General features: G+C 46.6%; 1 protein-coding gene across 1 annotated transcript in view; it reads right to left on the bottom strand.

Annotated features, from left to right (window-relative positions):
- The window catches only part of MDGA1 (MAM domain containing glycosylphosphatidylinositol anchor 1), a 139,719-nt gene that overhangs the window by 64,501 nt on the left and 58,263 nt on the right, over positions 1 to 16,955 (bottom strand). Inside the window, exons 7-10 of the mRNA XM_069009841.1 lie at positions 16,459 to 16,591; positions 11,473 to 11,742; positions 10,758 to 11,087; positions 7,151 to 7,444 (exon numbers count right to left, since the gene is read on the bottom strand). Coding sequence (XP_068865942.1) covers positions 7,151 to 7,444; positions 10,758 to 11,087; positions 11,473 to 11,742; positions 16,459 to 16,591 — 1,027 coding nt within the window. The remainder of the gene's footprint in view (positions 1 to 7,150; positions 7,445 to 10,757; positions 11,088 to 11,472; positions 11,743 to 16,458; positions 16,592 to 16,955) is intronic.

Genomic DNA, 16,955 nt, shown 5'->3' with positions numbered 1-16,955 from the left:
GTCTCTCTCAATAAAATTAAGTCACTCTTCCTGCAGAGTCTGGCCAAAAAACAGGATAATGGCAGATTATGGAATGTGTATTTGTTTCTCCCAACAATATCCAAGAAATGGATTAACTGATTTAAAACAGTTCTCTTCTGAACAAACAAATTCATCTCTAGGTGAGGAGCTCTCACACAAGCTTTTACTCAGCCTATTATTGAAACCACAGAGGTGTTGAGAGATGAGCAATGAGCTGCACAGAAGCTGAATGGCACAGCAGGTGGGCTGCAATCTCACATAGCAGACCCAGGTTCCCGCTTTAAGGCGGGCTCTCGCCTTCCTGATGCACATATCTGGGTATTTTCCTCTCTTCTTTCATGGTCTTTTACTCAGGGAACAGCGAGGAGGCCTCACTGTACTTCGCATCTGACGTGTGGTGCCACAGACTGGACACGCCAGCTTTGCAAAATCTGCTCCCCAGCCTTGGAAATCCCCCTGCCATCTGGGCCTTTTTCTTTATGTCTCAAGTCTCTTGTATCTCCTGGACACCACAGTGTGCAGACATGCTCTGTCAGACCAATTTCAATCAAAGAGGTAAACTGGAAAACTCTCAATGCACAAGGGAGACTTCCCAAGAAATCTCAGAGTGGCAGCACATGGGAACCTTCCCCATAAGGCAGCAAGCAGAGAAGAGACCACAGCTCTGCAGAGTAAGACCCAACTGTTAAACACTGATGACAAAATTTCAGACCAGTCAAAATTCATACAACTGCTTTACCCTGTGAAAGATGGGGGTTTTTTTCTTTAAATCTGCATATAACAAATGCTACAAAAAACCCCAGCACTGGGAGTCCTGGGGCTTTGCTGTACGAACATAAAGGTGCTCCAAAGAAGAAGATGCTAGCTAAGCATCCTTAGCCTGCCAGACTGTCTGCCCCTTAATGCCATGAGGCTGGCAGGAGGGTAGGGCCAACGAGTCCTATAGAGTAACTTCTGGTACAACCCCATGCGAGGACCTCATCCTAAACGGATGTAAGCGCTGTCACAGATTTTGTCTATCAGGCCCCAGGACCAATAGATGGTAATTGTTATGACAAATCTGAGGCCAAATCCAAGTCTCTGTGGTTGCTACTTTGCTCTGAACTGTGGCCATTTGGGCTTACAGCCACGACGGAGTAAAATTTCAGCCTGTCCTGAGACTGACAACTCGAATGAGTTGTTAGCAGCCTGGGCATTGGGAAGTGGAGTGAGCAATCCTAATATTGTAGGACCCAGGACAGGGCTGCGTGCACAAACACAAGCTCTAAGGAGCTTAATCCCAAACACAATACTGCAAGGAAAAAGTGTGTTGACAATCAGGAATGAAATCCTCTGCTCTTAACAGGGGGAGCAGAGGGGTGCTGTGTATTGAGAGAAATGCAGAAATAACATGTATACTTTCAGCTCAGTCACACAAACCTCTATACAACTTATTTGGGGATATGCAGGGAGGATTTCCATCAAAGTGAAACCTAATTACCAGGTCAGGCTTTGTTCAGACTGGTGGTTCAATGTCATGCCCATGGCTATGAATTATTTTATTCTTTTTACCAATTAAAGTCTCCAAGTTTGCAAACACCAAACTTGCAGAAGGCACAGTTTTCCTTTGGCTTCAAATACAGACACACCTGCCCCAGAATGTCAGTTCATTCTTAAGCCTCTGATGGTCTAAAATGAACCAGAACACAACAGAGTTCTAGTTGGCAGGAGAGACAGAGGTTTCCCTCTCTTGGCAGCAAGACCTGTACCATGGAGAACAGCAATACTGAAACATGAATGGAAGAGTAGGAAAGCTCCAGCCACTACAAGAGTAGAAAAACCATCTCTTGCCCCCAAGTTAGCTCCTGAACTGTGCTCCTCAGCTTGGAGGAGGGTATCAGGATGAATTTCACCAATGAAAATAATAAAGAAAAACAAAACAGTCGTTATTAATAAATAAACTCAGAAATTAAACCAACCAGGTCTAAAATTCTTAGCAGATGGCTCCATACTGCAGCTCACACGGCCAAGCAGCAAGACAGATAAGCCAGCTCAGCTGCAGATAGGGGGGTCAGCTCTGGCCCCTGACAGTCTCATTTCTCTTTGACTCCCTTCATAGCAGTGAGCGCTGCAGGGAGCTCTTAGGAGCCAAAAGCTCAGTCTTAACCACTCTGCAAAAACATCTCCATGCCAAAAGCATGTCTCAAGAGCACTCTTAAGAGAGCAGTTAATATCCAAGCTTATGTTTCAGGAGGGGGCAGGGCACCAGCAAAGAGCACTGACATTGAGCTATGGCTTCAACACTTGATCGAAACAGTTTAATGCATTTCCATTTCCAGTTGCATGGATCCAGCAATGTTTCTTACTTATTTACAGTATCACCCCCTCCCCTGCTTCCCGCTCTCGTGTTTGCTACATAGATAACAGGGGAAATTGATGCTGACTATCGCCTGCCTGATGTACAGCACTGCCAATGGGTTCAGCAGGATTTTAAAGAGGAATGAGTCAACAGTGTGTGACCAGGAATAACATTTGCCAGTGTGTGAGCTTGAATAGGAAAACATATCTGTGCCCACCTGAGCATTAGTTAAAGTGACAGTGGCAACAGATGCCCCAGCAGGACGTGTTCTGGCAGTCTTCCTGGATAGGGCAGAGCCAGACCTGCAGGTCACCAGCCCTATAGCAATGCCTATGTCTAGGACTATAAATGGCTCCTGAAGGCCTGATAACCATCCCTCCAAAGGGAATGTCAGTCTGCTTTCCTGACTACACCTAACATTCACTACGCTTTGAAGATAAAGCACAATAACTCACCTGCTGCCTAATGCAGCAGAACTTTATCTAAGGACAGTAAGTGTAATCCTTTGGAGATCAATCCCAGATGATTGTGGGCTATTATTTTAGATCCAGAAGAGGTAAAATTCACAGGCCATGTTATGGCAGGGAAGGAGACACTCGAGTTAATTCTTTTTCTAGTCTTTCTTCCTGCAAAGATTTCACCTGCTGTGTGATCCCAACATGGGAAACAGGGCCAGACTATCAAAAACAAAGTCAGCCCTATATAACTATCCACCTTTCCTCCTACTCTTCTTTCACTGGGCACTCAGAGACACCAAAACTTCCACCAAAGACAAAAGTGGCAGCAGTAAAAGTCTGCTTATCTCATCTTCAGAACTGGATGAACTAACAATTCTCAACAGAGGAGACAGGTGCTCTTCTCCCAGGCTTTGATGGTTATCCAGAGAGGGAGAAGCCATCCAAGTGTGGGCCTGAGACAGCAAGTAGTGACTGCTGTGAAGGAGGATACACTCATCTGCAGGGAAATACGGCAGTAGATGTTTCAAGGATCAGGTGGGATGAGGAGTGCACGGTTGAGCTGGACTTGGACGGAGCTGTCCAGTAGTTTATGAGATGTTGTTCAGGACTGGCAAAGTGTCAGAGCCGACACAATATTATTCAAGCAGGATAATGTACTAGGATTGCAATTTTCATCATACTCTTTCATGAGGCTCTAACAGAGCAAATGTCATATTCACCATGGTAAGACAATCATGTCAAGAGCTACCTCTAGCAGCAGCCAGAGCTTAGAGTCATGACTAACCTTTGTGATTCCTGGAAATACTGTTTTGACCACTCTTAGGTTACATGGCTAATACATATTCTTCAATTTGTTGTTACATACTTGGTAAATTAGTATCTCAGTAGCATCCTTTTCACTGATCCACACATGCATGCTTTCTTTCCCCTTCTCAGACATATCAGCTCAAATGACGTTATTTCGTTCCAAAACCCAGACTGCTGCACATTTTCAAGCCCAGTGTGTGTTTCACAGCCTTCACTAGTTCCCCTACACAGGGTGGCCCTGCCCTGATCTTAAACACACCTCTGCAGAAGATTCATTTTTCTGCTGGGATTTTCTCAAGTACCTGGTCCTAAAAAAAACCCTTGATAAAAACATCAGTGATAGCATTGATATTATTAAGAGGACTCTGCTACTCCATTAATATTTTTATTTCAAGACTCCAAAGTGCTACGTTTATTACGCTCCACAAATCTCTGATGAGATGGGTCAGTTTTATTCCTGTTTTGAAGATACAGGAAAAGATGACAAGGCATTGCCAATCCAAGTGGTAGTTTCCCAGGAATTCTGGCAAGACCAGTCTCTTGCTCTAACCATTATACAACATTTCTTCATCTTAAACACAGAGCTATAAGACTGCACAGACTTTCATAAACTTATTAATCTTTCAAAGCTCTACACTACAGACCAAGAAGTCCAGGGAACAGATCATCCATCCTGTCAGAGAGCTGATGATAGACAATTTCAGCTCATAAGCTAAAAGAAAAGCAATTTTCTCTGCTTTCTAAATACAAAAAGAAAAGCAAGTTTTTCTGCTTTCTAATTAAAAAAAAAAACCCTAAAAAGTCCAAACACCTTTTTTTTTTTTTTGACAGCTGACTTGTTGTTTTGTTTTTTTGTCTTCTTATTCCGTTTCCACTATTGCAGTGCAGTTGGAGAAGTCTGCTTCTGGACGAGTTTGTTACAATACACCGCTATATGCGTGAGGATGAAGGGAGAAAACCAAGGGGAAAGGGAAACACAGAAACAGGTTCTGACATCTAATCAGATCTGCTGTATTGATTTTGCAACTTTAGCTTTGGAGCAAATCAGAGAAACAGCCACATTACCATCCAGAATGTGCCGTTCCCCGGAGCGAGGCAGTTCCGGAGGAGCTCCCACTGCCGCACAAACAGGCCGGCCTGCATGCGCACACACGCGCGCGGCCCCGTGGATGCGCACCCCTCCGGAGCCGCTCTCCGATGGGATGTGCGGGCTGGGGGAGGTGAGAGAAGCGCTCATCACGGAGGCTGCAGGAGCCGCACGATCCCCATTTCCAACAAGATGAGAATTCCAGAGCAAGCCACCGAACTAATGAGCTGCCCACGCTGGAAAGCTGTGTTTCAATTAACCGCAGCAGCCCCTGCCGCACCCACATCCTTCCAGCAGCAGAAACAAGGCGGAGAGGGATAAACACGGACTGTGTTGTTTCTGGGTCTATTTTTTTGCATGAAGGGAAAGGGAGGAGGCTGTAAAAGGGACGAGGGCAATTCTTGCCCTACTTTCTTGGTTTGTAGCTTCTTCTTCATATTAATGGAAAGAGCAATGACAGCACTGAAACCAAAGTTGCCCGCTGACGCACAGAACAGGCAGTGCCACCATAAAGTCCTTCCACATTTTCCAGGCAGGAGGAGACAGCTCAGGTGTACACTCAGTATGCACCCAGCTTCAACTAAGGGTACATGGAACTGATTGACAAGGGAAGGGGGCTGTTTGGGTGGGCTGGCACATGGACATATGACCATTACTTGGGCAAGATCACAATAAAGCATTGCTTAGCCATGGGAAAATCTATAGGAAAAGTACGTTCAGTTACTCTTTACACAGAAGTTAATCACATCTTTGCTTTCTTGAGAGTCACATCAAAGTCTCTGCCCCAGACAGCTTCTGACTTGCACCTACCATTTTTCTTGTGTGGGGAGTCATGTCCTTCCCCTTCAGCCCAAGATTCAGGGCTGTGATCCCCCTCCAGATCACCCAGTAAGACTGAATTCATCCCAAGCTCGGCACTGCTGCTCCCTCTGCAGGGGCAGCGAGGGTCAAGCGAGGTTCACACAGCTTTCAAAAAGCAACACCAAACCGGGGACACCAGCAGGTCTGATGGTTCTTCACTCTCAAGGGAAATTTTGAGACATGTCTCATCACCTCTTGATGTGACCAAAAGTTACCTTCCCTGCCATGTCCCTCCAAGCCCCCTATGACTGAACCAGTCTGCCTTCCTGAAGAGCTCAAACCAAGACGCACATTTACACCCTGCTTAAGGGAAGCTTCTCCACACATACGTGCACAGACATCTTCACACATTTCCCTGTCCTATCCTGTAATCTAATCCTGCCACACTCCTGAGTAGACAGAGATAATTTTAAAAGGGACTCTTCAAATACTCAAAGTGCCTGCAGGATTTCACACACCTCTGTTACTGCTGTGCTCCCAGCAGCTCACATCTATGACCAGTTTGTCTGGTTGGTTTCAGCCAGGTTGTCTGCTCTGGTCTCACTTCTCTTACTCCTGGAGAGTGAGCCTGGAAGAGGTGTGGCAGCATGTCTAATGAGTGCTGCTGTGCTGTGTGTGGAGGTTCATCAGTCACAGCCCAGAGGCAGCATGCCCAGGTGTAAATTAACCTGTTCCCTGCCTGCCCCACACCTGTCAGATCTGTGCTGCTCAGAGTACTCTGCAAGCATTCAACAATCGCACCATACTAATGGGATGAGATCTGCAGGGAGAGCCAAGCTATTTTACCCAGCTGCCTTCCCCCAGTCTGATTTGAAATCTCGTAAGAGAGAGAGCACAGACTCCTGCATGTCAAAACACACCTCAACAGCTGTGGGAGCTAAGCAGGCACTCACTTCTCTGCAGGGAGAAACCACTGCAGGGAAAGGATGGAGACGTCACCCGATGCAGGATCGCACCCTCTGTGTTCGCCTTTGTGTACAAATGCTGCCTTCAAGTGGGGCTGGGAGAACCACCCATAGCTGAAATCACCCCACACACTACACCTGCTAAGAGTCAGTTTTCTGTTACTCACAGCCTGGTTGCATGAAAACCATTTGGGAGTATACATTCCCTGTTAGGTCTGCCTAGCGCTGCTTTCCAGGCAAAATGATTCAGGCATATCCAGGGGTAACTAAGTTGAAGAAAGGGCTGTGGCGTGGAAATGGCCGAAATAACATTAATTTGCTACCTTTTGACTGTTTGACTTTACAAACTACTAACATACCCTGAAGGTATTTTACACACATATAATGAATATAAACACACCTGGTGAAGCTGCACTCATCCCCTGACACAGAAATAGAAACCATTGTACACAAACACACACAACTCCTTTCCACTTGCAACACGCTTGCCATATGGTACCCTGCCCTTAGCCTTGTGTAGCCTGACCAATTAAAAATAAACTGTTCAAAGGTCCCCAGACAAAAGAGATGTGTCTTCTCAGCCCAGTAAGAAAGGTCAACCCTGCCTAGTCCCCAGGCTTTTGTGTACAAAAGCATTCAGGCAGGCACTCCAGCACTGTATGGTTGTACTCACACTGCACGTTAAGCTGCACCAGGGCTTCCCGGGGTCTGATGTTAAATCCATTGTACCTGGCTGTCTGACACTTATAGGTTCCACTCATTTCTCGGCTCACGCTCTCCAGATGCAGCTTCCCATCATATGTCTCCATGGTCATTGTCCCTGAAGGCATGGGGGTTTCCTTATCTACCCGGGACCAGATGATGGGTGGCTTCGGCTTTCCTCGAACCTCGCACTGCAGCTCGGCCCTGGAGCCTTCCCGCACAGTGATGGTGGACTGACCCTTAGGGACACTGATTGTTGGTGGCACTAAAAGGGAGACAAGAAGAGAATCATTTTATACCGGCTTTTCAGCAAGTAATGAACAATCTTGAGATGCTTCTGATTGAGTCACACCAACAGCCCTGAACTCTAGAGGTTTCCACTTGACACGCTGCAACCCCTCTACAAACACACTGTCCAGGCAAGTTACCCTACAGGGTCTGGAGCTACAAGGTACATAGGAGGACCCCAGCCTTTCCAACAGTGTATCCCACTATCAATGGGAAGTGCCAGTTGTATTGGAGCAAACTCCAGGCTCCCATCCTTCTCTTTGCAAAATGCTATCCAGCTGCAGGGACAGCATCAAGGTACGCAAAGCCAAAAGCCTCTTTGATCCATTTTTCAGTTTCTGGACCGTGAATTTCTCAAGGGGAACTGCAGTCTTTTGGCCAAGAAATAAAAGTTGTATCTGCTGAGGTATCTAGTCCCCTCATCCAGGTCAGACCAAAACCAAGACTTAAAGGATTAGTGCTTGTAGATCCCATCTCCAGCCTTCTCAGAGGTCCAAGATCCCTGTTTGTTCTTAAACCACAGCAAGGAGTCAGCTCTGTTAAGTGTCTTTGCTTATTTTACTTTTGTTGCGTATTTTTATTATTTATTTTGCTTTTGTTGGTGAATGCACTGTGAATTTCTCACACCAATAAACCATTTGAGTGAGAGATGGGTCCCAGCAACAATCACTCCTGGCATTCCTTCCAGGTTGGGAAGAGCTCAGCCAGCAGAACTGCTGCCGAGCTGAGACTGGAGTTGGAGGCAGAGTAACACTCAAAGAAATATTCAGCTATGAACTGATAAACACAACTTTGCTGATCAACAAAGCTCAAAAGAAACCTAATGAATACAGGGTACAGAGATGTCAGTAGGAAGAGGTTTGTTGTTCATATCCCCAAGAACCCAGGAAGGGGATTTTTGTGCTATACCACACATAATATTGATAATTTATTTGTGTTAGACTTTAGAGTCAACAGCTCATCTGAGGTAAATATGGCCATGATCTTTTCTGAAAGCTCCTTTTTCAGCCCTTCCTGCTGACAGTGGCAACACTTGGATTGACACTTCCATAACTGCAAGGGCCATGTACTTCATTTCTATTTAAATCCAAATATAGGACTACAGAAGCTGTAACAAGCTGGTCTGACCAAAATTTGCTCGATTCAGCTCCAGCAAAGTAGAGTGCGCTGTGGTAATTGTACATATTACAGCCTGCAGCTCGTTGTGAGCAAATTTAGGATGAATCCAGCCTAATCTCCCTCTGCAGTGACCTCCCTATGCAACAGGGAGGCCACATTTTCAATTTGCAGGTCTCCTGTGGGCTGGGGAATCTCATCACGCCCTGTCCTGCACGGTGCGAAAGGGACGGCAGCAGTTTCAGTGCTGACGCTGCCAGCAGCCGCTCACCTGGCGAGCAGCAATTTTCTCCACAGGAAAAGTTGTAAATTGCATTTGAAGGGGTTTTTTTTAATTAAAGCTTTCTCCTCTGAGCTGCTAGTGGAGGCAGCCACTTTGATGAGCTCAGGCTTTGCTCAGTGGGGAAACATGAAGCCACTGCTGCTGTCCTCTTGCTCTGATCCTGTGGTCTGGGGAAAACCTGGTGTTTTATGTAGGAACCACATGTTGGAGGTGACCCATTGCTGTTTGTGGGGATGCTGCATGTTGGATAGCCATGGCTGCTGCATGCAGGGCTGCTCCAGCAGGGATGGCTGTTTTCATTCCCTGGGGCACAAAGTGGTCCTGCTGGCCCAGGGTGACAAAGAGAGGCTTCAAAATGCCCCAGGCTGCCCTCCTTCCCTTCCTCATTGGCAGCATACACACAAGCACATGGGACTCACTCTCCTCCAGACAGGCAACCTGTCACCGCAGATACCTCCTTTAAGGCAGCAACTGGCAGGTGCTTGGACCAACACCTGCACTGACAGACACTGCCAATCCTCTTGGGATCATCCAGGGTCTCCCAGCCCTTCACAGCCTCCTACCCTTGCAGTCTGAAACACAATTGCACTCTGCCATCTAGTGATCTTGGGCAAAAAGGATTGCTCCAGGTGGTACCAGCCACACAAGTTTGGGAGAGCCAGTTTTGCACCAGGATTGGGGAGTTCCCCTGATTTTATTCCCTGTTGGTATGACAGGGTTGGTGTCGGCTGGCATGGAGAGCTCCTACCTTCCATGGCTGCCCACAGAAAGGAAGGACCATTCTTCAATGTTTAGTGGATCCACTGCGCAGTCAGGGCTCAGTCTCCAGGTTGCCAACAAGAACTGGAAGCAATCCTATTGGGAGCAGGCTGGCCCCAGTATTTCTAATGGGAGACAAGGGCTTCCCAAGGCATCAAAAGTAGTTGCAGCACTTTTTTTCCTGGGGAGCTGAAGTGAGCATCATCCAGAATCAAGAGTGAGATCAGCCTGGCCTGTAGATCCAGCATAACCAGGGACTGAGAAGAAACCTTCTGTGAAGGTACAGGTCAAAATCTGTGGGCAGCTGACTCCTCTGAGGAGTCTTCCATCAGATTACTAACCCAGTGCTTCTTTGTGCTGCACCCTCATGGTCCTGGAAAGGCTGCACAATGACATGGATATAATGGAGAGCACAGCTGGACCCACCACCTCCCCAGAAACAGAAAGACAGCCCTGAGACTCTATATTTTGGTCCCCAGAGTGACTGACAAATACTGACATATTGGTCCTGCCCTCATCATGACATGGGGTGAAGCTTTAACCCTGATTTTAAGGGGGGAGGCATTTATAACACTGGTACTCCTACAAAGAGTGCCCAAGACAGACTGCATTTGCAATCCAGTAAACATTAAATGCCTTCACAGAATTTGTCATGACAGATGACACCAGTATCCTGGACACAACTCTGAAGAAAGGTAAATTCCTCATAAGGAATGCCAAAGAGAAGAAACAGTAGCTTCCTTTCTCTTTTACTCCCTTCTAAGCAAAGAGACACTTGAAATTTGCTGAAATACCACCCCTTCTTCCTTCCTTCACAGCGTGGAGGTTTGTTTGAACAATCACACTGTAAAGCTGTCTCTGTAGCTTTGACAGGAGTGCACTTCGGACTTCTCATAGGGAGAAAATATAAAGGAAGATCTGCTTGGTTACATAGCACATCTGACTGAGAAGCTGTAACTACTACCCATCTCCAGTCTCAGCCAAGTGCTTGCCTGAGGATGTAAGACCTTTCTCCACTGGCGTTCAAGACATGCATGTGAGGTTTTTAAAAAAAGCCAGAGGCATGGGGCTGTGGGGCAGCCAGTGATGGCAACACTCCTCTGGGCTCCCCACCTGTCAGAGAGAGGCTCACCTGTCTCTGAGGAGATGTTCACCTCCACACTGAGGTCAGGAATGGGTGCTCCCTGGAAGGTAGCCACGCACAGGTAGGTGCCATAGTCACTGAATCTCAGGTCAATAATCTCCAAGCTGCAGGTTACGGGTGGGAGCTCGGGGTCATTGCGGGTGATGAGCAACCGGTCTGAGAACCTGGCTGGTTTCCCATTCTTGTACCAGGAATAGACAACCTTCTCCTGGGGAACAGCATCCACATGGCATGAGAGCTTCAAGTCCTGGCCTAACTGGATGGTCTCACTCTCTTTGATCACATCAGGGGTGATTTGGAACGTGGCATTCTTCATGGCTGAGATGAACAGAAGTGCAAAACTGGTTAGGGATAGCAAAGTATCTTGCAGAGGACAGGAAAACTGTTCTTTGCTCCTCAGGAAGGCAACACTTCCATGCAAAATCTGCCCAAAGACCTCTCCCACTTATGTTCCCACAAAATGTCCCAAGGGGCTCACATCTGGCAGTCTGGGATCATCCAGTTCAGGATAAGGCTACAGTCCAGGATGAAGCTGCAAGCAGTGCTTGCACAGCTGGGAGCAGAGAAACTTGCACAGGCACTTCTCCAGAATATTAATTACTACTAAATATCACATTCGCCCTCAGCTGTACAAGAACAGCCAGGAGGAATGCAGTTCCCCTGCCCCCTGAAAACACATGCTCTGAGAAAAACGGCAACTTACAGCGCACCAGCAGGTTCACAATCTTCTTTGCCGGGTTCCCCACATTGTTGATGGCCGTGCAATTGTAGTAGCCTGAGTCCTCCACGCGGATCCTCCAGATGGTGAGGTTGCCTCCTTGCACAAGGCTATTGGGAGGCATTGGGCCAGGAGAGTGGGACCAAAGCACTTCTGGCTGTGGGTCACCACCCATCAGAGAGCACTGCATGGTGATGTTGTCACCAGGGTTGACCACCAGTGTCTCATTGACAGACAGCTTCAGAGCAGGTGGGGCTGGAAAAGCACACAGAAGGACACTTCAGAGCTTGAAAAAGACCCATCCACTTGCCTGTGCACAGCTTCATACTTTTTATGATTTGTTCTTGGTGATGGCTGGTTTGAGTTGGGACAGCTGGCAGGATCTATGAATTGATTACAAATATGAGGTGTTTGTGAATCTAAAGCATGATCATTACCATGTCTTTGAGTGAGAACACTCTGCTCTTTTATGGCTTGGAAACAGAGCAGGAAGGACCTCACACCACCCCAGAAAACACTCCACCAGTGCTTAGGACTGGGGCACAAAGTAGCTATGACATTTTATCAGTGCTCAGTGCAGGTGCTCTATGGCTTAGGATGCAGGTCAGAAGAAAAGCCTGATAAACCCACTCTGCACATATAGAGGTGGCAAACAGGCAACATTTGGCAGTGAAAAACCCAAGGCCTGAAGTTTCTTGACTCCTGACACAAGCAAATGCAGCCAGGCATAACAGCAATGGAAGCCTTTGCAGCCTTGATGGAGAGGTGAAGGAAAAAGGATAGGCTCAGAGAAGCCTGCTTGAACCCAACCACTGCTTGTGCTCAAGGACAGGTGGGGCAAAACCACTCCTCTCATTCGGAGTTTCCATCCCAAGAACCAAGCTTTAGGGAAGGTCTGTCATTCAAAAAAGCTATCCTCAGCTATCCCATGACATGCCTCTCTATCTTTCACACCCAACTAGACATCTTTGAGAGGCAAAGGCTTTGCCAAACACATAGTCCTTGCAGCTCGGAGACTGATATGGCAGTCCAGGACCTGTCTGCACCTTAACAGACCATGAACGGCAGCTCTGAACCTGCTCTTAATCTCCTTCACGTCCTCAGGTGTCTAATACACTTTTCTGTACACCTGGGGGCTATCACAATCACAGGGATTCTCCTTCACATTCAGTTGAGCTGAGACTGATTCAAAGTATCTAGACAATCTCTCCTTTGAATGCCCGGGTACCCATTTTTGTTTTCATTTTATTTCTGCACCCTTCTCACTACAGCCCCCTCCAGGAACCGATCCAAAATCCTTCCCTTTGTATTCTCTGCTTCATTCCATGAAGAGTCTTTCAAAGCCTCTATGAGCACTATCACTGGCTCTATCCAGGCAGAGCTGAGAAAGTAGCAGTCCCCAGCACAAAAGCAGGGAGTATGTTTTAAGTAACAGCCATAATAATGCAAAATAAGACATTGTTCCATATTCATGAAGCCTGATTTAACAGCATCATTATTTCTGCCTCTTCTCTCCCTGGACCCTGTGTTAATGAGCTGCGCTGGATTTGTGTTGGATCTCTGAATTACAGCCCATACAAACAAGGCAAAGAGGACTCTTCTCTCCTCAGCACCAGTGCCATAATTTAGTAGCACAACTACTGCCGTGCTGGGATATTGCTTTGATGAACTGAATATAATGTCCTCCCTGGCCACTGCACATGCTATTTGTGTCAGAGGTGGCCAGCTATGCCTAAGGAAGAAGGTGGCTCTTCTGCTACCTGCACTGGCCATTTTGAGGCCCTTGAATTTTGGAAAGGCCACAGCTTGCAGTCAAAGAAACTTTGGCAGGTCTCTTTGCAGGAGTCTTGTAAATAGTGTGCAAGGGAGGGTTAATGCATATTAACTGGCAAAGGAAGGATTTGTACATCCTCACCAAGCTCCAGGAGGTTTCATTGAGATACTATGAAGCCTAGAAACACAACAGCTCAACTCACCATGGTTGGCAGGACACATTCCTGTCACTAACTCGGTGTAGCTGACACCAAATAGCTGTTTCTGCCCTCAGACATTGAACTGGTCTCAGGTTCACAGTGCACAGACAAACTGGCAGATGCAGCATCTTGCCTGGGAATCTCCATCCATCCCTGTCAGAGACAGAGAAAGCCTGAGACCAGCCTATGTCCAGAGAGAAGGTGTCAGAGTTGGAGAGTACAAACCAGAGGTCCTGCAGGCTCTGGTTAAGATTTAGGGCTCTTGCAGATTTAGGGCTGGATGTGCACATATCTGAGCCACACTCATCTTGCCCAGCTCTGGGCAAGGCAACATGTTAAAAAGGTGACATGCTGGTCAGCATGCCTGAAGCACTGCATCAGGGCACGCTGTGTGTGCAGGCATGAAGGAGGCAGGAGAACTGCAAATCTGCCACCTGCACAGCTCCAGGCAGCAAGCTCCCATGACATGCCCCAAAATGGAGCCTTGGCTGTGGCAGCCTGTGTGGGCTACCACTCCCCACTCCCACTCCTGTCAGCAGACAGAGGTTAACAGACTGCAGACATTGTTATGCAGGAGATGATTCTCATTTATTTGTAACCTGTGGCAATTCCTTTTGTTCTTGGCTCAGAAAACCTGCTGGCGGAGTCTGCCGAGCAGCGAGGGGACCATTAAAAACAAAGAATCGCTTTCAATTCCCTTTGAAGTCCAATTTGCTGCAGTAAAACTGCAGGGGAATTAACCAGCTGGGCTGCTTAATTTTGCAGAAATTGAGGAAAGGGGAGAAGTCAGGCTGACCCTGTTGGAGCTGGTGATGGCAGCCCGGTTCTGAGCTGGTTGTGTGGCTCTGTGCACCCAACCTGCTGCTCTGGAGCCAGGCAACAGCAGCAGAACAGAGGAGGAACAGGGGCATCTTCTTCCCACTAAGGTGGAAGACAAAGAACCCATTCCCTGCTGCAAGGACCAAGCTGCTGAATAGAGCTTGGGAGAAGTCCATCTCCTTACTGGAGACTACGATCTGCCCAAAGGACGCTGAGGAGCCAGCTGAGGAACAGCAAACGAGCTGAGGAGATTACCCTGGCCTGACCTGATCTGACCCACCAATACACCTCAAGGTCTGTAGTGCTTGGAACTATAAATATTTATGAGAGAGAAATTTCCAAGCATTTCAGCACCCTTTGGGCCCTCTCAGTTGCAAAGGCAAAGGCATCCTGAGCAAAGCTGCTCAGGATTCTGGGCACAGCCAAGCCCAGGGAAGCTGTGAAAGCATAAGTGCAAGGGGAACAGAAACGACCTAGGCAAAAAATGAGAGAATTAAAAAAAATCATTTAAATATTTCCTCATCTGTGCACAATGCTACCTACAGGGCAAGTAACCCATATAATATTTCATGTTAAATATAGTCATGCTATTTAACACGAACCCTGCTCACACTGCAATGCCAGTTTCATTTTCACTGCCAACTTTTAATACAATTTGCTAAGAACACATTTTCCATGGCCCCTTTGAACTTGTAGGGGCAGGCTCCACTGTAACTAGGTATAAATATGCATCTATAATTAAAAAAACAGGAAAAAAAACACCCCTAGACAGATGTGCTTAAGAAGCTGGTGTAAATTAAACCATATTGCTGACTTCTCACCGGGTACAACCTGAAAATACATTTTCCCCATTCACTTAGTAAAGGGGCTGGATTGAAATGAAGAGTAGTTTCCCTGTGCTTGGGCTGGCAGGGGGAGTGGACATGAAGAGAAATTTGATTTTCCAACTCTTCAAAGGTAAAGGCACAGAGGGAAGAAGAGCTGTATAATATCCCTTTCTTCATCATGAACAGAAGATAAGTTTTTAAAGGGAATATTTCAACATTTGCTACACTCTCATCCTGAGAGAAATTCAGCTAATAGGGTGAGTTGTTCAAGACATGTTCAAAGATCTTACTACAAAGAGAATACTTTTTTCTGACATTAGCTATAATTCACTTTCTTAAACTCATTATTTTGCTTCTTCCTACATAAAATAAGGCAACTATTGTTCAGCACCTTGGAACTCAAGTCAGATCAATAAACATAATTTAAACAGTTTCAACAGTATCCCGTCAACAGTTAACAACATCAAAAAAAGTTCTGTTTCCACTGCACAAAGATGACACAAGGGATGCAAACTGCTTTGTGTTACATTAGAGAGGTGAATAATTCAAACAACTACAATGCCTTTCTCTCTGATTATGGAATACCCCAGGGCTGGAAGCAATTTCCTGACATTTACTTATTATTTGCAAATATTCAACACACATGGGGGCTTTGCAGGTGAGGATTTTTTATTGTGTGGTTTTGGTTTAGGTTTTTCTTAATGGTCAGGTTGCAATCAAGTCCTTGCCAGTATTTGAGACATGACACTCAGTTATCATTCACTTATTGCAACTCAAGCAAGCAGCACCAAACTGAATATGCTCACAACAGGAAGTGCTCTCAGACACTGCCAGTATGAATATGAGTGTAAAATTTATTTATTGGGAAGGCACTGGAGAAGTGTGCCTTCAACAAACACCAGAGGAGCCCATTGCCTGGGAGGTGCTTAGAGCACAGCCTGGCAAATCAGGCTGGAGTCACACATGGATGAATTATTTGTAGGAACTCCTGCAGCACTGCCCTGCTCTAGACTGTATCAAATCTATTTTTAAAGTCACTTAGAATTATAAATAAATAAAATCGGGTATGAATTAGAAGCTACATAGTGCCTCAACACCTACACATAGTCTGTTTTAATGATCTCGTGGCAGGCCTGGCCAAGGCAGTGGCTATATGCAGTGCTACAAGAAACTAGAGCAGCCCTGGCCACAAGACTTCTGTGTGAAGGATCTGTAGTCCCAGCAGCCATGTAAATGAGGTTGAGGTGCTGCAGGCCCTGGGCAGAGCGCTGCATTATCCTCCTGGAGGAGTAATGGTTGTTGAGCAGGTGAAGGGTCAGAGTGCTGCAGGGACCCTTCATGTCCCCTCTCACCTGTGGTGTTTGTGAGCTGGAAGGTGATGGATTTGTCAGGGATACTGCAGACATTGCGGACAGACACCTGGCACGTGTAGCTGGCATAATCCTGAGGTCGAAGGTTCTTCAGCTTCAGGACTTTGGTTTCACCCTGGGATTTGGGGAAAATAGGGGTGAAAAAAGACACAGGTGTACAAAGCAGAGGTCATCATTCCAAGCCCAAAGTTTACAGATTACCAGCAGCTCCCACGAAAAACTTTAGGGAACTGTGCAGATTTCAAGTCCCCCCAGCTCTATATAAAGGAGACACAAAATGTTTGCAATGGTCTTTTCACCTTCAGGGTTTCTCAAAACACCCAGCAACTGACTGACACAACCTGAAAGCACTACCAAACAGGTCTGGGCATAATTTCTCATCAACTATTGCCAGAAACATCTTGTAGAACATGACAAATCTTAACCAGCCCAGAACAGACCCTGAGATCTAACTCTGAGATGGAGGTAGGATCCCAAGG

The sequence above is a fragment of the Aphelocoma coerulescens genome, chromosome 3, assembly GCF_041296385.1.
Source record: "Aphelocoma coerulescens isolate FSJ_1873_10779 chromosome 3, UR_Acoe_1.0, whole genome shotgun sequence".
In the NCBI taxonomy this organism is placed as follows: Eukaryota; Metazoa; Chordata; class Aves; order Passeriformes; family Corvidae; genus Aphelocoma; species Aphelocoma coerulescens.
Note: the sequence above shows the minus strand (reverse complement) of the source record. Positions and strands in the feature narration are given on the sequence as shown.